The 21,318-nt window shown below is 41.6% G+C and overlaps 1 protein-coding gene across 2 annotated transcripts in view; it reads left to right on the top strand.

The window, feature by feature from the left end:
• Positions 1–4,196: 4,196 nt before the first annotated feature.
• The window catches only part of znf692 (zinc finger protein 692), a 42,570-nt gene continuing 25,448 nt past the window's right edge, over positions 4,197–21,318 (top strand). The window contains exons 1-5 of one of the 2 annotated variants that reach the window (XM_051932564.1): positions 4,197–4,544; positions 12,560–12,743; positions 14,842–14,873; positions 14,996–16,012; positions 19,906–19,954. In XM_051932564.1, coding sequence (XP_051788524.1) covers positions 12,568–12,743; positions 14,842–14,873; positions 14,996–16,012; positions 19,906–19,954 — 1,274 coding nt within the window. In that variant the 5' untranslated portion in view covers positions 4,197–4,544; positions 12,560–12,567. The remainder of the gene's footprint in view (positions 4,545–12,559; positions 12,744–14,841; positions 14,874–14,995; positions 16,013–19,905; positions 19,955–21,318) is intronic. The other variant, XM_028812198.2, reaches the window with a different exon arrangement.

The raw sequence follows: 21,318 nt of genomic DNA, 5'->3' as shown, positions 1-21,318 counted from the left end.
ACAGAGGTTTGTGTGTTGAATCTGTACTGCTCATTCAGAATGTTTTCAGGCCCCTTCACTTCCTGCACACTTGATTGTGTTGTAGATTGAATTGTAAATGGAGACATTTTCAATTTGTGTCCATCAATAACCCCTAATGTTTTCGAAAAGGTTGCAAATTTATTAAAAATCAAAAGCTGAAATCTCTCATTCATGTAAGCATTCAGACTCTTAGTTCATTACCTTGTAGACGCCCCTTTAGCAGCAGTTCCAGCTTTGAGTCCTCGTGGGTAAGTCTCTATAACTTTTGCACACCTGGATTTGGGCAGTTTACCCCCATTCTTCCAGGCTGACCCTCTCAGGCTCCGGTAGATTGGATGGGAAGCGTCTGTAAACTGCCATCTTCAGGTCTGTCCACAGGGGTTTAAGTCTGGTGCCACTCAAGAACGTGCAGAGAGACTTGTCTTGGCTGCATGCTTTGGGTTGCTGTTGTGCCGGACAGAGAAACATCACCTCGGTCTGAGGTTGTGACGTCTGTGTATTTGGGTACGTTTATCACCCCCTCAGTTCCGACCCGTCGTCCTGTCTCTATCACTGAGAAGCACCTCAATAACATAATGGTCCCACCACCAGGCTTCACCATAGGGATGTTGTTAGGCAGATGACGTGCAGGGCCTGGTCTTTGTCAGACATATTTCTTAGAGCTCTGACCGAAGTCTTTGGTTTTTGCCTAATCAAACCAGAAAATATTTTCCGTATGCTCTCTGAGTCCCCCGACTGGGCTGTCCTATGCCTTTTACTCAAGCGTTAGAAAAAAATATGAGAATGGCTGACAGTCGCTTCTTACCTGTAGCTTTAGAGCTTAAGCTCTGTAACTAGTGTGTGCTTGAAACTGAAACCTCAGGGCATAAGTAGCTATTGTAGCGTGTGTTACATAAATAATATTACACATGCAGCCTCAGAGACCAAGCGGCATTCCTTACCGTGTGTTTCAAAATAAAAACTTAACTTATCGTATGTTACATGTAATTCAAAACCTGACTGTTTAATGTGTACTCGCCAATTATGAATATTCAGGCCGTGCTCACTGGGGGGGAAAAAAGGTGTACAGCAGTAATACTTGTGATAGCAGAGACAAAAATCAGACCTGGATTACAGTAATTAACAATTTATTACCTAGGAAACTCAATTATACAATGTACAGTAACAAAACACTAGTATAATTACAGAGATTCAGTATATTGAGGATAATGGCTAAGACCACAGAGGTGTGTTCTGGGAGATCGCTCTAAAATCTTCCAAATTCTCATGGTGTCCACATCTCCTTATCGTCTGTTGTGCAGCCTTGAGGCTAGTTGCTGGACCACCAACTAAAAACACAGACTGTGAATACAATTCTGTAAACGTTTGCGGATCGATAAGTTGTCAGATGGCATGACTCCCAGGAATGTGAAGCTAAGGTAACAGACTTGACGATAGATAGATAGATAGATAGATAGATACTTTATTAATCCCAAGGGGAAATTCACAAAATTTCCTGACTTTGATGTCAGGAAAAGGAAGAAAATCGTAACAGCTGTGTTGTGCCAGGAAAAGGTTCTTGTTCACGAGAAAGAGCTAAAGACTAAAGTGAACTCCTTGTCTGAGGTGACGTTGGCTTTCTTAAATAATCACCCTCCGAAAAAATCTTAAGTGTCCAGTCTCCATGATGGTGCATCTGAAGCAGGCAACAGTTGTTGTTCCCATCAGATGAAAATCACTCCTCTCACGTTCTGATGGTGTCTACTAATGCAGTGCCTAACAGGCATCCATCCTCCAGTAACTTTATGGTCAGTCAATCAATAAAATATCTTGCTGTCCACACTCTCCAATCTCCAACAACTGTCAGCTAATGAGGTTTTCAATAGGAGTGTGTGAAGAAACGCGACCAGGAACACGTTTACTTGTATAATTCCTCATTTTGACTTTGACTGCGGGCGGTACGGTGGTGCAGTGGTAGCGCTCCTGTCTCGCAGTAAGGAGACCAGGGTTCGCTTCCCGGGTCCTCCCTGCGTGGAGTTTGCATGTTCTCTCCATGTCTGCATGGGTTTCCTCCCACAGTCCAAAGACATGCAGGTTAAGTGCATTGGTGATCCTAAATTGTCCCGGGTGTGTGTGTGCCCTGCAGTGGGCTGGTGCCCTGCCCAGGGTTTGTTTCCTTTCTTGTGCCCGGTGTTGGCTGGGATTGGCTCCAGCAGACCCCTGTGACCCTGTAGTTACGATATAGCGGGTTGGATAATGGATGAGTGGATGGACTTTGACTGTTCTTGTTCTCTTTAGCAGGTCAGAAGTTTTCTTCTTTTTTTGTAGTTCTGGGGGGTATTTGAGGGAGGTTGTTAGTTTGTTGTATTTACTGAGCTCCTGCAAAAAGCTAAATTTCTTTCTTGGGACAAATAAAATTCTGTCTATCATCGGTCATTTGAAAAAGTATGCACACCCAAGGAGAATGTTGACTTTTTTAAAACGTATTTGAACAGGAAAATATGCAGACAGTGCCTGCAGAAAAAGGTGACATACCAGAATAAAAACTCAAGTAACATCTGCCTTTTCAATCATTTATTCAGCAAAAACCCACAGATGTAATGGAGAAGAGAAGAGTCCACCTTTGGCCTCAGGAGCTAGCATTGGCCCCCTTTAGAAGAAATGACATCTTGCATAACTTCCCATCAGTCTTGGTTATCAGCTCAGGGAACTGTTTGACCAGTCGTCCATGCAAAATTTCTTCAGATGCAAGATCTTTGTGAGATTTCTTGTATGTCATACCTGTTTCAAATAAACCCGATAACATGTCAATGAGATTTAAATCAGGGTTTTGAATGGGCCAGTCCTGGCACACCTCGCATGCTGGTCAAAACTGTACAATCTGTTCTGAACTGTAGATGCAAGAACCTTGACGTCAAATTCCACAAGAATTACCTGCAGATACTGCGATAAAATGTTGGGGTTCTTGGAGACTTCTTTTAGCAGCAAACAGTCATCGGCTCTTGGGCTGAATTTGATGGGTCAGCCTATCCTGGACAAATTAACAGTCGTTTGAAATCTACACCATTCTATAATGCATATATTATATACTAGATAGATAGATCTTTATTGTCATTGTCACTTTTACAAAGGAGCAACGAAATTGAAGGTGCAATATTATATACTAGATAGTGCACTTCTGTCTGGCTATAGTCTGTCTGTCTATTTATATAGTGTATCTGTCTTATATAGCACATTTCACTATAATATATACTGCTATTCACTATTATATAGTGCCTTTCACATCTATTATATAGATAGTAGATAGATACTAAATAGATAAATAGATAGATAGATGGTACTATATAATAGACAGAGTGAAAGGCACTATATAATAGATAGTACTATATAATAGACTGAGTGAAAGGCACTATATAATAGATAGATAGATTATCTAGTTGGCACCCTGCCCAGGATTGGTTCCTGCCTTGTGCCCTGTGTTGGCTGGGATTGGCTCCAGCAGACCCCCGTGACCCTGTGTTCGGATTCATCCATCCATCCATCCATTTTCCAACCCGCTGAATCCGAACACAGGGTCACGGGGGTCTGCTGGAGCCAATCCCAGCCAACACAGGGCACAAGGCAGGAACCAATCCTGGGCAGGGTGCCAACCCACCGCAGGACACACACAAACACACCCACACACCAAGCACACACTAGGGCCAATTTAGAATCGCCAATCCACCTAACCTGCATGTCTTTGGACTGTGGGAGGAAACCGGAGCGCCCGGAGGAAACCCATGCAGACACGGGGAGAACATGCAAACTCCACACAGGGAGGACCCGGGAAGCAAACCCAGGTCCCCAGGTCTCCCAACTGCGAGGCAGCAGCGCTACCCACTGCGCCACCGTGCCGCCCGTGTTCGGATTCAGCGGGTTGGAAAATGGATGGATGGATAGATTATCTATCTATCTATGTACATTTCCCCTTGGGATTAATAAAGTATCTATCTATCTATCTATCTATCTATCTATCTATCTATCTATCTATCTATCTAAAATATGATTTTCTATATTTCTTGTTATTGTATAGCACTTACATATATACGAGGCTGTTATTTTTCATCCTATGCCTTTCCCATTTTCTCTTTGGCAGTTCCGTCCACTTTATAAGGAACAGCACTTTTCACAAACGCTGCCCTCTAGGACTCAGGGTCTTCCGTCAAACCAGCGATGCTATCTTGGTTCGTGTGTGTGTGTGTGTGTGTTCACTCGCGTTTTGTAGTGAGAAGTTATCGTCTCTACCTACTAAAGATGGCAGAAATCCACGCCGTTTAACAGAAGCAGTCCCCGACTTCCGTTAGCGAGATGCATTCTGGGAACACCCGAAAACTACATTACCCAATAAGTCTTTGTGCCGCTTTGGCCTGTTACTGAGACGAAACGAATTAAGTCAATAATAAAGTTATAAAATCTAAGAGCACGCATCCATTAGTTCGATTTATCATTTTCTTTAACCAAAAGGAAGGAGGATACGGATTACGCCTGAAAACAACGTATTTGAGGTGAGTAGGCCGGCACGTCTCCATAATTAAAAGGGCAATGTCTCGACAGCGGATGTGTATTGTGGGGTCCACTGCGCTTTTAAATAAAATCTGTGCGCAGAAAAGTTCGGTTTTACTTGTGAACATTACTGCTCTCACTTGATGTAACTTGTTAGAAATATTTCATGTTTTTTTCGATGTATATAGCAGAATGCATTAATAAAGACTACAACATTTCTACAGACGTTTCTGTTGAAGTAAAGCTGCCTTTTTCAAAAAGGAAGCACAGAATCAACGGACAATCCGTGGAAATTAAGAATCGCGCAAAGGCCCTCGGGCGAGGCTGGCATTGTGCGAGGGCAGCTTTGTGGGCCAAGTCCGGGGCAGCACTCGAGGTGCGCATGGGAAGGAGGGGTGGGGTGGGGTGATGGTCTTGTTATTCCATTGCTGTTTGACAGGACAGCTGCGATGACTCCTTTACGCCTTGAGTCACTAAATAGTGCCCGCATATTTAAATACAAGCCTATCTGGTCACAAAGACATGGAGAGTGTCCACCGCAGTTTTACCCTCAGCGAAATTTGGTAGACATTATGGACAAAAAGCGGCCGATTAGATCTACTCACGATCGTCTTGAGAGATTTTGCGAATAGGAGACCACCACCGCAATCAGCTAAGCACTTACTGCCTTCCAGTTTCTCTAAATTACTCCAGTGTAAGAAATGGAGGCTCCTGTCTGCTACTTACTTAACTCCATAGCCCTTCCAAATGACATAAGCAGATGTTAAGAATTTGAATGTACACTTGTGCACGTGACAGCCTGACCACTGGACCACATCACTGAAAGTGGGAGCTCTGGTGATCTTATCAACCGAGAACAACTGTGTGTCAACAGAGTCAGGCTGCAGACCTCTGGACCCCCACTCCGAACATTAGGATCTGCTTCTTAGTTAGTAAGGGACACTACTTTTGTGGTCAAGTAGTGGCACCGAGTTCCACACATGTGGTCCACTACTGACCTTGAGTTATTTTTGTGAATTTCCCCCTTGGGATTAATAAAGTATCTATCTATTTATCTATTATCCCTGGAATTGGGATCACTATGGTTATCATCTCTGGGGTCTGCTTCTGGTCAGTTCCTGGCACTGAGCCCTGTGCCTACTGATTTATTAAACCCTGCCAGTCTGTTTATTGGCACTAGGATCTGTTCTGGTCAGTAACTGGATGTGTCCACTGGCACTTTGAGGTCAATGACTGGTCTTGGGCTCTTTCAGATTGTTTTTTTTTTTCACTGACCACGAGGGTCTGATTTGCTTTTGTCACAATTTAATTATGCAAGATGCAAAAAAAGTGACCACCATTATCCTGTCAAGCAAGTAGCGGAGTAATAGAAACTATCAAGTGGTGCCCACCATCTTGGCCCTCACTTATTGGCAGGGTCTTTCGTGGGGTTATTAATTTCCATGGATTTGTCTGTCAAGCCCTGAGGTGGGTTGGCACCCTGCCCGGGGTTTGTTTCCTGCCTTGTGCCCTGTGTTGGCTGGGATTGGCTCCAGCAGACCCCCGTAACCCTGTAGTTACGATTTAGCAGGTTGGATAATGGATGGATGGATGGACGTCTGTCAATCCAGAACTGAATAAGGTGACATTAGGGTTAGTGGAGGAGGATTGTCCTGCAAGACAAAGACTTTGGCACACTGTAAAAACAGTTTTAATTAGAAACATGTCACGACTATTAAAACCACCCCCCATATTCAATAAACACTCCCCCCTAAAATTATCCTTCTACTAAACCTATAAATAAGTTTATACAATAGGATAAATAAATAGGTCTAAAAGCAGGTTTTATTCTTTGTTAAAATACCCACCCCTTAAACTAGACCTAATAATACACCTATCGTACACCTTAAAAAACCTTTAAAACTGATTTTACAAAGGAATAATTAAAAAAGGGATTAAACTATTGTTTAAAAGGTATTTCTAAAAACAAATAAATAAATAAATAATAAAATTAGTCCATATCTGAAGTCCTACAGGGTACTAATATTTAACCTGAGGGACTAAAAACTATTCAAAATTAGGGTTAAAATTTATATTTAAAAGCAAGGAAAGGGAAACTTTAACATTAGGGCTGCCATAGTAAGTATCTTAAGATTTACTGTAACAGTAGCTGCCCTTTCAATGGAGTTGGGGAAGGAGTAGACCATCTCTAACAGATTCAAAAGTGTGGTTTATGATTAGGGCCCTAATACACCATTTTAAGATTAGGCTCTTAGAATTAAGACTTTAAGATTAGGGCTAAAAACACTAAAAAATCTGATTAGAATGGGGCCAAGGGAGAACATACAAAAGTGACACTAACTAAAATTTAAGAATAGGGTCGGGTCAGGGTAGCGGATACCAGCCTAGACTGGTAATACTGGGGTTCACACACCCCATTATTAAAATATTAGTTATCAAATTTTTATTTTCAATTATTTTATGAAGAGCTATCCAAAATAATTACACTGTATGATAAGTACACTGTAAGATGCAAATTACACAATCCATTATTAACTATTATATATGTAAAAGGAATATAATTAGGGTTAAAACATGCCCTATCCCTGCTTACATTAGGTTTTTTTTTTAAAATTATATTAACATTAGGGATTCAAAATAATTTTAAGATTAGGCATAAAAGGTTACAATCTGCCCAATTCCGCTGACTTAACATCAGGGCCTTTATTTATTAAGGTTAAGGTTAGAATTTGAGCGAGGGGAAGACCATCTATCTTAAATCGGTGTGCAATTCAGCCTCACCCCCGAATGATCTATAAGTTGTATCACGTTTTTTAAGGCCTGAGGAGGATCCAGTCGACTAGAGTTTGATCTTAAATCATCCAACGGATCCATTATAGAACATTGCATCCGATCTAACATTGCTCTATTCATAAAATCAAAAAGTTTTATTTTTACCTTATCCATTTCAAATGTTCTAAACTTAGCCATTATATAAAACTAGTCATTTAGCCCGTTACAATAACGGGCGCTAGAACAGTAGTGCATAAACATTAGTAGGAACAGTCTATATTAAATGGCAAGGGACTTTGACCTCATTCTTTTTGTTGGTCGTATTTTTCTTTCTTTCAGCCTTTCTTTTGTTGTTTACTTGCTGAGCTGACCGTTCTTCGTGGGCTGCCGCCGTGTATTGTGTGTCTTTAATTTGCTGTGACAGTGATACTGTCTTGTACGGCTCTATTCAATAAGGGCGCGCACAAAAAGGCGAGCTTCAAAAGGGTGACCTCAATTGAGCGCGGCGAATAAAGGCGTTCGTAGATAATTTAGTTCAAATGGCTCTGGAATATGTGAAGAGCAACAAAGGTGCACATCTTTATTTACGCGCGCCTTTATTCACTGCACCCTTTTGAGGCTCGCCTTTTTGTGTGCGCCCTTATTGAAGGATACTGTCTTGTACGTCCGCTGGCTTGTACGTCCATAATATACCTTTAATTTTCTCTGGCGGTAATACAGGCATGCACGTCGGTAATATGCCTTTAATCTCCTCTGAAAGTAATACTGGCTTGTATGTGGCTGTAATATGCGTCACTGTATTGTGTACCTTTAATTTCCTCTCGCAGTAGTAATACTGGTTTGTATTTCCGTAAAACGCCTCTAACTTTCTCTGACAGTAATATCGCGCATAGCACCGTGCCCCGCACATGCGCACTTCATCAGAAGACACCCACACATGGACACCTGGACGCACATAGGGATTTTATATATATATATATAGATGATATATAGGACGCTGGAAAAGAATTTCTAACCAGTTTACCAAATTGTTGGACTACTTTATACTCAATTTCCTCTAAACGTCAAATCTCTATTGTCCCAATACAAAAGATTACTTATTGAATCTGGACTTGTGGCACCATCTTTTCAAAAAATCTATTAAATTGTGCCATAAAATGAACCTCAATCACCTCCACCTGCAGACCTGTTGCTCGAAATGGCTTCAAAAATGTACACATTGCATCTCCTATAAATAGGATCGGTTGTCTAAATATAGGTCGCCAATTGTCAACCATAAGGCTGATATTTGGTGTAACAACATCGCATTCAATTGGCGATGATTGTGCCAAAGGAGATATTTCAGAAGAGGTAATGTGCAACATTTTGTTTTTATGACCACTACCTTTCATTATCATATCTTCCTTTGTTTTGTTACCGTTAACCTTACGGTAAAGTCTGAAACAAATGTAATAATTGGTATTAACGCACTCTGTTAAAAAGTATCAAAAAGCCTTGAAATGCTTTAGCAGGTTAAATCTAATGTTCGCACTAATACAAACATTGGCAATCCAGAACTTTTCTGTGAATGGATTTAATTTAAAAAGCACGTTGGATGCAGAAAATATATTAAAACTAGAAGTAAAATATCTATAATCGACTGTAGTTGTCTGACACATCCAAAAGAATTGTGTACTATAGACCATAAATTCATTCAAAAAGTACAGTAGTGTCTGAGATCGGCCCTGAAACACAAGACCCCCCTCAGCATCGTCTGACGTGATTCGAGTTTGCTTGTTGCTTCTTCAGGGCTGACTCTGAATTAAGAAACAAAGCGTGTTGTGGCCACTAGGGGGCGCCCCAGAGACCCAAACGTCAGACTCAACTCAACCAAACACAATTTTAAGTTCAATAAAACGTAGTTTAATGTACAAAGATTTCAGTCATGCCAGCCCAATAGTAATGCACAACTGGTCATCTTCCATCTTGTTCCACCATGAGTGTCACCTGCTGCTCTAACTCACTCACTTCTTTTATGCCAGACCCGGGATTATTTTTGCTGCATGTTGGAAGCACTTCCAGGCCAGGGTGGAAGCCCCCCAGAGGAGCGATAGTGGTCCCCTGTAGCTGTCCCGAGTACCCCAACAGGGCTGGATATGAGGACACCCTGCAGGTGTACAAATAGGAGTTTCACCAGAGGGATGCTGCCACCCTGTGTATATATGGCACCGGGAAGCATCCTCTCCCTCTGTCCTTCCATTATGGCCTCCCAGCCGGGAAAGATACCAACAACCAATCCTGATGGGCTGTGTGTCCAATCACATCCTTCAATTATCGTCCATTTCCATCGGGATTCCAGTCCGTCCATTATGGCATTCACGGTATATAACACGGAGGCTAACGAGACCCCCGTGTGACCACGGCTCAAGTCAAAGTTCCACTCATCCAGCTTCTGAGCCTAAGGCCTGATTCATACCCAGGTGTTCGCCGAGACGCATGTTGGTGGATATGTGGTTTCCTTTTTTTGTTTGTGCATTGACGGTGTTTTGTCCTGATTGAGTCCTGTTCTCCTCTTTATGGCCTTTATTAATAGGACCTTAACAAAATGTCTGACGTCCCACATACTTGCCATTCTTGTCCCATACCGCAGTTCAGTACTTCCTCCCCCTTCCCTTCCACATCTATGACCTCCGACAATTAGACAGAGTAAAAGAACAGACAGCAGAGAGATTTGAAGTGTTAATTAATGATGTTTTATTGATAACAGTTATAAGGGAGCAGAATACAATGTGTGTCGGTAACAAACCAGTACAACCTGACAATGCTAGACATGTAGTTTCAGGTGGTGCAATAGCTTGTAGTGACATTCGATTCTTCTGGTCAGCTCATCATCTGCCTGCCTGTCTCAATATGGCTGCCGGGAAGAAGTCATCTTCTTCATGGAGAAATGGTGAAAGAAAGAGGGGTGGTCTTCTCTTCATGACAAGATGGCGAGAGAGAGAGAGTGCATGCCTTTCTTCCTTTTTATTGCCCCTCTGCGGCTCCTCACACACACACACACACACACACCTCCTGGACACGTCCTCCTCAATGAGTGTCGTCTCCTCCTTCCCAGCTCTGACTCATTCATGTAGCTTCTTTTATGCCTGACCCAGGAGGTTTAGGTTTGAAGAGAAGAGCCACAAGGATTAGGGTTACATGTGATGGAAATCTACTCTCTTTCTCTCTCTCTCTATATATATATTTACAGTATATCTATAAAAGCCAAATACCACTGACTCACTCATCACGAAATCTCCCGAACCATGAGGACTTGGGACTTGAAATTTGGAATGTTGGTTACCCTTTGGCCCATAGGTGCTCGATAAGAAACGGTTCTAAAAATTTCGTGATCCAAGCGTTTTTAGACCTGTTTGTATGTCTGTCCGCTTTTCAAGACAGAACTACTTAACGAATATAGATCAGGTTTTTTTCTATAATTTGCTTGAATATTCTGGATGATTTTGTGACTTTTCTCATTATGCTATGTATCATAGTTCGCTCGCAGTACCAATTTATTAGCGCGAATCCGAGAGAGACTCATCGGGATGCAGGACCATCCACACTCACGCGTCTGCCTCGGGGCCTAACCTTAACTCTGCTTAGTTAGCGAACGAGAGAACTACTTAACACATTTAGATCGAGTTTTTTTCTATAATTTGCTTGAACATTCTGTTGATTTTGCGACTTTCTGATCGCGCTAAGTATCATAGTTCGCTTACGGTACCAATTTATTAACGCGAATCCGGGGTTACGGGGCCCTCCTCACTCACGCGTCTGCCTCAGGGCATAACCTTAACTCCACTTAGCGAATGAGAGAACTACTTAACACATTTAGATCGGGTTTTTTTCTATAATTTGCTTTCTGGTTGATTTTGCAACTTCTCTCATCGCTCTGAGAATCACAGTTCGCTTGTAGAAGTGATATATTCGCACTACTCTGAGACAGAGGCTGAGGGCAGAGGGGAGTGGGAAAGAGTGACGTCAGGAGTAGAGACCTGGGTGGGGCCCTCCTCACTGTCCTGTTTCACTACTCCGAGGGTGGAGCCGCGGGTGATGGCTAGTATATATATATATATATATATATATATATATATATATATATAGTGATGGATTGCCGGCTTCATATTCTGGCCTTCACCCCCAGGCCGCCAGGAGGAGCTCTCCCGACAGCATGGACATGCCCCGAATTCCAGCAGGGCCTCATAGACTATGTAGTTTTTATACACAGCCTTGCTGTATACCTTGGGGACCACTGGGAGTCGCTGTCGGGAGGCCCGTGGACTCATATATGCCCTATAACCTGGAAGTGCGTCATAATCCTGGGACAGGAAGAAACTACGTGCTTCCAGGGTGAAGATAAGGACTGTTTACCCTGACCCGGAAGGAATAAGGACTTGTGGACTGTTGTGCAGGAACACCTCTGGGTCAGGGAGTATAAAGGACTCTGGGAAAGCCCAGTACACTGAGCTAAGCTGGGAGGTAGGGTGGCTAAGTGTCTGGGAGCGGAGGAAAGAGTATTGTGATTGGTTATTGAGTATATGAGTAGTGTGGAGTGGAGGGTGCTTGGTGCACTGTATTATTGCAAAATAAAGAAGTCTTGGACTTTTACCTGGTGTTTGGAATCGTACCTGAGGGTTCAAGAGGTGGATACATGCCTCTACTGCTACAATATATAAAGATTACGTAAATCATGTGACGTTTTCACACTCATTTTTCTTCAATACATCATATTTTATACATCTTTATGTCATTTTTTTATCTTCACTGAGAGAATACAACAATGATACTCTCATTTCAAAACAACCAATTATAACAAGAATACATAAAAAAATACATTATATACTCCGCTAAGAACAGTATTGGTAGAGTTGTATGTTAGCAGTCGACAAGCCACGCAGATAATACAATGGTGGTGCGGCTGTCTTGCATTAAAGAGATTGTGATTTTTGCCTCCCGGGTCCTCCTTGTGTGAAATACTGTTAAAGGAGTTATTTATTTATTTATTTTTTTCATTTAATAAAAAATTTCACTGTCCACCAATAGCGAGCAAAGCGAGCTATCGACAGAGGACTTGGCTGCCAGAGGTGGCCAGGGGGGCACACCCTTAGCAACCCTATAAATGTATAATTGCTCTCCATTCTTCGTCACTTCTAATTTGAGTAGTGTGATTGAAGGATGAAGATAATCCATCACACTTCTCTTTTGTTTCCTCTCTTCGCTTCAGCGTTTTCCATGTCGTCTGCACAGCCCACAGGGGAAGAACTGCGCAAACAGAAGCGAAGGGAGCTCGACGCCCGGCGCAGCAAGTCCCGGATCCGCATTGGGACACACCTGGAGAGCTGGTGTGAGGTGAAGGAGCGGCTGGGTTTTGGTCTGCACTCCGACTTTGCACACTTCCTCCTGCAAAGGTAAGGCGCAGGAAATGTAGTGACTTAATGGTGATTAAAAATATTAAAGATCTCATCGAAGGGAGGGCAGTGATGCCACCAACCTGCAAGGACTGCAGGAATCTGCTAAGGACTTCTGTTTGTGTAGTGCAAGGTCTTTGCTCCAGTGATTTGATTAAAATTGTGTGTTAATGTCCTCATGAATAATTTGATGATAAACAAACCTGGGGCATCATGTATAAGGCCTTGCTTAGATTCTATACTAAAATGTTGCTTATGTTTGAAAGGAAGAACCAGTGTACGTGCAAAAAAAAAAAACAAACTTTATACGTGAGTGTTAGTAGGCTTTGTGCCCTCGGAACCAAGTTACCCAAACCATTCTATGACATGTCAGTAATTATTTACCTCTCTGATGCTGATCTTTCTGGTCACAAAAAAGGTCATTACAATAGTAATTGACGAGAAGAATTCATAATTAATTGCAGAATTACGGTATTTGAGGGTTCCTCTAGAGCATCTCTTTCTCTTGTACAATTTGGCTCAAAAACTAATCAGCACATCATCATCTCATAACAGGATTAAGTTTCAAGTTTGGTATTTTTCCGTACAGCTGTTTTAGCTCTAGACCGTCCAAAAGAAACTGTGACAAAAACAAACACACACACCCATCATCGAGATATCGATTTTTTTCGGTATCGGGGGACCCTAAAATGTCGAGATCCATCAAAAACCGAAGATCAAAATTTTTGATGAATCTAAAGCTTTTGCTCCCCCCGTATAGACGATAGGTTACGGTGGGGAAGGGCGCAAAGCAAAAAATAATGTATAAAGCCATACGTGTGCCACGTGCCATGCCAAGTTCTTGTATAATCTCAAATCAAGTTAAAACTACTGTATGCACTCGTGCATGCGCTTTTAGCCAATCCTACGCCTGTCTCTAACCATATATGGTGTAAAAACACCTTTTTAAAAAAATATTCATGATCTAATCACCATACAACTTTGGCCACGTCCCTGAGTGATGTTTTTATGATACACCAGTAATACACCAGAGATTGTTAAACTGCAAAGAGCACCCCTCACATGTCTTATCGTGACACCGTAATGTTTGTTGTGGTTGCCGGCATTTTGGGCTTAGTTGTGTACTGTTGCTAGCCACATTGCTATACAGGACAACTACAGGTTAGGGTTAGGGTTAGGGTTAGCTATGGTGATGTCACCATAGTGAGGATTTAAATGTCAGTGTCACGCACTTCCTGGTTATTCAAGATTGCAGATAGACACCTCAAACTTTGGAAGGACCTGTATTAGTTATTCAGTCTTCTTGGTGCAATGAAATTTTGGCTACGACTTTGTTTAGTGATTTGGATTTGACAATAGATAGGTCTGTCCCACCATTTTGGACCTTGGCTCATTTTGTGACTATTTCATCTCCCGGTCTTTATTTAGAATTACGTCTGCCTTTTTCCTCAGATGCCATTACAGTTCGGATGTTTGCTTATCTTACCTTGACTCATTTCTTCTTGTATTACAATATAATTCATAACAACTAATCCATTGTGATCATCAGGATGATTGGCTGGGAATGGGACACTTTATTTACATATTCATTGTCTACCCAACACTTGTTGTGATCGGTACAGCGGATTCCGAAATTCTTCAGACTCCTTCACTTTCTGCACACTTTATTGTGTTAAATATTTGTGATAAATTTGCCACTTTTTCCCATCGATCTACATTCAGTAACCCATAATGACAAAGTTGAAACATGTTTTCAGAAAGGTTTGCAAATTTATTACAAATCCAACACTAAAATCTCTCATCCAATGAAGTATCTGGAGCCTTTGCTGTGGCACTCCAGATTGTGCTCAGGTACCTCCTGTTTGCCTTAATTCTCCTTGAGATGTTTCTAGAATGTGATTGGAGTCCACCTGTGCCAAACTGAGCTGATTGGACATTAGTTAGAAGGCTCCTTATTTCCATACTGGGATGTATAAAAGTGAAGTTAGCTTGAGAGCTCATTAGAGATGATGACGTGCTTATTGTTCTACCTTCATAACGCACACGATTGCAGTGTCTCTATGCTCATTCCTGACATGTTTTCTTCTCTTTCCCACAGTTATGCGAATAAGGGTTGTCTATCCTGCACAGGTAAGCCTTTTTTTTTGTCTTTTATTTCCTAATTCGGCAGTAGTAGAAACGTTGCATTGTCACAAGCACAAAGATTCTGGGTACTTCCATTAATATTCATTGCTCTGCTTTTTCACTTACAGCCCGCATCAGCCAAGCAGAAAATTCCAATGTCTTCTTTACATCGAAGGACTCGTTGTGCCGCCTAGTGGTATGGCTGCACAACCACAGTGGGGAATGCCAATTTATACCAAAACTCAGGTCTGTTTCTAAAAACTACCCTGCTGAAAGTCAACTGGCCAACCCTCTAACTGAAAGTGCCAATGAACTTCAGCGGCCCACCTCAGAAGATCAGAACACTTCCAAAGGCAGCGCTAAAATTTCTGCATTTAACTTGCCTACCGAATCTTTGGCCAAAGATGGTAGAAAGATAACAAGTATGGGGTGGCTACAGCCTGTGGATCCCAGCTACACCTCAAACTCCCTGATGTTCTGGGAATGTCTGGGAGGCCACACGTTTCTGTGGAGCACAAACACAGAGAGAGAGGAAAGGAGTGAAGAAAAGGAGGACGCAAGTGATGCTGGTCGGTCTTTTAAGCCAGCTGCTCCTGTGAAAGAAGATAGCAGCAGGATATGCAGGCCTTGTGAGAATGTGAAGGGTTCAAACAGTACTGCTGGGTTTAACAAATCAAGACCCCAGCGGTCATCTGCTGCTGGGCTGAGAAGAAGAAAAAGAATGTCTCTACTCAGTTACCCTCAAAAGGAAGACATGAAGGTCAGCAAAATTCAGAATATGAAACAACCTATAGAGCCAACCATAGAACTGGTCGAAGATGGTAAGAACCTGTCATCTGGATGCACGGCAGTGGAGGAAGTGAGTCGGGATTATTCTGAAAACATTGGAGAAGTCCCCAAAAATACACTGGTGACGGGACGCTGCCTTGAGACCACCAACTGTCTTCCTAAAAGCAGAACTGAGGATGACTGGGCAACAAATACAGAAGGGGAGAACGACCCAGTTGAAGATGAGGACTCAATGACTTCTGTGGGAGAAGAGCCAGAGAATCCCGATGGCGGGACCTTTTTAGGAAAGATGGAGGATGTGGTGGCTGGGGATGATACCAGAATGGAACGAGACACTCCTGTTCTGGAGAGAGCAGGTAAGAAGCTATGTGGTACTGCTTTGGGAAATGATTTCACTAAGAAAGGTAACTCCATTGTCTGAAGTAAAGATGTTGTGTGTTTGGTGCACTCGAGTCACCCACACACACAGAGCAAATGACAAGGAAGCCAACGTTTTTGGTAAATGAAGCCCTCCAGGGGTCATAGTTCAGCAAGCGTTTTCCCCCTGGCTGATATTCAAAGTTGTGTCCCTTGTTAGTTTTGTTTAATTTTATAACATTTATTCATATTAATGTTTATTTTATTTATTGTATCTGTTTTTCTGTGTATGGGTTGGTAAAGGAGACTGACCTTTGTTATGTCCCATGTGTTTTGTGGGTGGCTCCCCAAGGTGTGGAGCCACCTGCCAATTAACACTGGGAACGGCCCTCCATCTGATTTAAGGGAAAGCCTCCCATAGTTCCTGGTGGTTCATTGAACATGCTAAGGACTTGAGGGTTTTTTGTGAGTATCTGTGCTTTTTGTTATGGCTTTTGATTTTTCTGGATTTTTAAAACCCTTGCTCTGTATTTGACATCACCTCTGGATTTCGTTTTTGGGACTGCGTTATTTGATAATCCACCACCTTTGGATTCTGTATTGGGAGTTTGTTTTCCTGTGTATGTCTTGCCTCTTTAGGCATCTCCTTTGAGCTCTTTGGAGCTTTGTGGAAATCAAACTTTATTTTATAAATATTTGTGCTTGGCCCTTTGGGTTTCTAGTCATGGTTTTTGATGGTGTTTTCTCTTACGTGAGACACGACTATGCCGTTGCCTGAGTGACACTTGGGACTAACACTTTTAGTGCTTGTATTTACAGTCTGAGTAATGTGCAGGTCCAATGCTAAGGGGGTTAAGAATATAGGCAGTGTTTTTTGTTATCTGCACTGTCTCCTTTATGTGGAGCCCGAGAGTAATCGTATGGCAGGGCTGTGGAGTCGGAAGCAATTATCAGTTTACTGGAGTCGGAGTCAATGGTGGGGCCTTTTTAGGAAAGATGGCGGATGTGGTGGCTGGGGATGATACCAGGATAGAACAAGACACTCCTGTTCTGGAGAGAGCAGGTAAGAAGTTATGTAGTAGTGCTTTGGGAAACGGTTTCACTAAGAAAGGTAACTCCATTGTCTGAAGTAAAGCTGTTTTGTGTTTGTGTGAGTCGGAAGCAATTATCAGTTTACTGGAGTCGGAGTCACAGTCAGTACAAAAGTGTCAACACCGACTCAGACTTTTACTAAATGTAAATCTGTATATCTATTAGAATGTCTGACTGTATACAGTCAACCCTTGATATACGACCGGTCTGACATGCGAACAACTTGCTTTACGACCAAAATTTTTCTTTTGAATTACGACCAACGTCTTGCATTACGACCTGAATGCGGTCACGTGTATTCGCTTGTGCGATTGTAAACAAACAGCTGAGAGTGTTTGTAAGTGTCAGTCAGAGCCCAGATACATGTGTTTGTGGACGTAATTTCGGTCAGTGCAGTGATTTATATAATTTATTTCGATAATTGCTAAGGAAGGAAGCGAAGGTAACAAAGGTAAAGAAAGCGATCACAATCGAAACGAAGAAGGAAATTGTGTGGAAATATGAGAGTGGTGTTTGTGTGACCGATCTCGCTAATATGTACAGCATGTCGAAATCCACCATCTCGACAATTTTACAAAGAAAAGACTTGTATAAGGAAACTCCTTCCAAACAATAACCACCTTCCATTTCATTCTCCTCCTCCTTCCTTCCTGCAAGCCAAAGATGTCAACTTAAATGGTGAGTACAGTATGAAATTGTTGTTTCTGGTAGGCTAGGCACTTTTTATAACTTTTTGGTTAGTACATTAGAAACATTATTGGTGTTTTGGTAAATTATGCACATTATACAACCCTTTTTTATTATGAAAAGGTTAAGTAAGTGTTGCTGTGGGAGGTTCGGAACGCATTATGGGTATTTCCATTATTTCTTATGGGAAAAATAGTCTTGACTTACAACCAACTTGAGTTACAACCAGCCCTCGCGAACGAATTGAGTTCGTAAGTCAAGGGTCCACTGTATTCCCTATTCAATCATAAACCCTTTGACCAAAATCTGGACCACATTTTACATAGTTACTCTGTAGGACTATACAGACAAGATCAGCTACCATGAAACCTGGACACCCCACCTCCTCCCCGATTTAATCACCTTGACTCATGAAAAATGTGGTAACTTTTTCTTTATTAACTAATTTCAACCAAAATTGGTACCTGTGTGTTTACTGGGTCATAGAATTTTTTTTCGAAATTCATTATTGCAGATCAAAATTTTTCCACATGAAAAATGTAGGCACTGTTTCATTATTAGCCGATTTTGATCAACATTGGTTCCTGGGGGTTTTCTGGGTCACAAATTATGAAGCTGGTTTATTTATTTATTTATATTTTCGAAATTCAGTGTGGCGAACCAAAACTAGCAGCATTAAAATGTAGGAATTCAGGGGTTCCAGGGGTTATTACTTATTTTTTGTTAGTAGCAACAATTTTAACTGGTAATTTTAAATTCTAAACCCCCTGACATGCCGTTTTACTTTTAAGTGACTGCAATATCCAGTGTGAGTTCAGGGCTGTCTTAACAGCATTGTAGGGCCCCAGGCAAAGCAGTGCACTACCACTCACACGAATAAAACTGTAAAGGGTTGATAAAATTAAACACAATATTTATTGTATTGGTACTTCCAACAAAATCAGGGTTTAAACATTAAAAAACATGCTGTACTGCAAAGATTAAACAACAAAAACATCTGAACAATATAACACGTGCCTTGAAAAACACAAAAATTTCAACATTTATATGATGCTCAATTGGTAAACCATAGAGACGGAGATGGCACAGTACGAAATTACTATGAATTATTTATTATTAATGTAGTGTTCAACACAAACATTGGCGAAATTTCTTTGCAGAGAATTGAGTTGAATTGATGTTAACTTGTATGTTTTTACGTGGGTATGACATCTGTACACAGACATGCACGTGAGGTGGCAGAGGTGACTGTGATAATAAATCGGAGGCGAATGCCAATGTCCACTTGTAACACAATAACAAATATTTATAGTTTAGTATAGTATAGCATTTATTTATTGACAGCAAGTCATAACATACTGTACATAGATGTTTGAATGTCTAAGCCCCATTTTTGGGCCTGTGCAGGCCAGAAGCCTGCCGTTAGAGTTTTGGGCCTTGTTGTCAGCTGTGAGGTTTACTCTGTGGAGCCGGGCTTTGGTAGAGTGCTGATATGGCTTGTGGCTTTTCCCCCATTTATTGAGTTTATTGTGGCACAAATCCAAAACATCATCATTGAGTTGACAAGAAAGGTCATGATACTGTCTTGGTGGACTTCTGAGTCTGATAGATAGATAGATAGATAGATAGATAGATAGATAGATAGATAGATAGATAGATAGATAGATAGATAGATAGATAGATAGATAGATAGATAGATAGATAGATGTGAAAGGCACTATATGATACATAGATAGATTAATAGATAGAAAGCTGCCGCTCTGCTCACTTCTTTAAGACACACGGGGGTCTTCCACAGTACTGGCAGGTCTGACCTCTAAATCTGCCACTGATTCCGGACACATTGGGTATTCCGTGCCCTCCATGTTTGATGTAAAGACACATTTTTTTCCTTGATATCCCCCTCTGCTCCACATTTTAAAATTACAAATCAAACAATTCAGAAATTGTGATTAAAGTGCACATTGCAGACTTTCCTTTAAGGGGATTTGTATACATTGTGGTCACACCACACGTTTTATACTTGGTGTCCTCATTTCCGGTGACCATAATATTTGGGACACAGCAATGGCAGGTTTATTGAAACGGTCACTTTCTGTATTTTTTTTAATAGGAAATACACAAGAGGAGCATTTTCAGGAGGCTGCAGCAGGTGAATGGCGGTAAGAGCACTTGAACTTTCTTTATCAGTAGGTTCTCCAACTGATGCACTTCTTTGTTTCATTGAATGAGCCAACAACAGCATTTTTCTGAAGAGTTGGGTTCAAATCCAAATTTGGTTACAACGTGTGTACAGTTTTGCATGGCCTTCTGTGTTCACTGTTGCTTTCTCTTCTTTCTGTCATTTTTCCTCCCATGACTCTACATTGTTCTGGTCACAGTGAGTGTTGGTGGGCACACGAGTGTGTCCTGTGATCACCTGGCACCTGACATCAGCTTGTTCATACTCTGAATGTAATGCTGTCATGGAATTAGTGGCTTTAGGGAGTAGGTGGATATCTTATTATATAATTACACAGTTGTGAGAAAAAGGTTTTTGAACTCTAAGTTCCTGTTTGAATAACTCCTGAAGTATAAAGTGATCTTCATTTCAGTCATAATCAGAAGAAAAGGCTAATAATACAGACAAACATTTCTGTGTTGTATTTTTTAACACATTGTTTAAATACTGTATTTACAACCCAGCAATGCCTTCAGATAGAGAAGGATGCATGCAGTTGCATTGACGGTGCTTGTTGTCATGAGAAGCACCCAACTGCAGAGCCGCAGAGCTACATGTCACTGAAGTCTCTTGGTGGAAGTCACTGAGTACAATGAACAGCAGTTTCACGGTTTAAGTGACGTTACCTCGTGTCTGTACTGCATGCTAACAACATAAACCCCTAACCTTAAGTTATCCTAATCTTACTGTGGTCAAAAACTGTGATGATGTGTAACGCTGCGGCTATGCAGTTGGATATCATTGGTTAGTTTTGCTAATTCACACGGAGTAATACCACCAGGGGATGGAATTCATTGTATATGCATTGGATGGCACAAATAGACTACAGATAGTGGCACCAGGGAGGAAGGCTGGGAATGAAATTGGTAAGAGTTCACCTGGTCATCAGGTGGCAGCCTACTTAGAAGTTGCCAGGGTAGTCTGACTCTTCTTATAAAAAGTTAGGCCATGGAAGGCTGGGGAGATGGTAAGAAAATACAGGCCAATAGTGGGTGGGTCATAGCCTGGGACAGTGGGTGCTATGCTGTCCCTTTAAGGAGGTCAGGCGCTCTGCTCCAGTTTCTACATGCAGAAAATGAGTTGGGAAGATCAAGTGGACCAACATAATATTAGTGTGCTTTGTAACAGTGTGGTGTCGTGCAGCTGAGGCTCGATTCTTTTCTTTTACAATCCTGTAATGGAATAATGTAGTGTTCTGTAATTCTATCTATCTATCTATCTATCTATCTATCTATCTATCTATCTATCTATCTATCTATCTATCTATCTATCTATCTATCTATCTATCTATCTATCTATCTATCT

The sequence above is a fragment of the Erpetoichthys calabaricus genome, chromosome 10, assembly GCF_900747795.2.
Source record: "Erpetoichthys calabaricus chromosome 10, fErpCal1.3, whole genome shotgun sequence".
Taxonomy (NCBI): Eukaryota; Metazoa; Chordata; class Cladistia; order Polypteriformes; family Polypteridae; genus Erpetoichthys; species Erpetoichthys calabaricus.
Note: the sequence above shows the minus strand (reverse complement) of the source record. Positions and strands in the feature narration are given on the sequence as shown.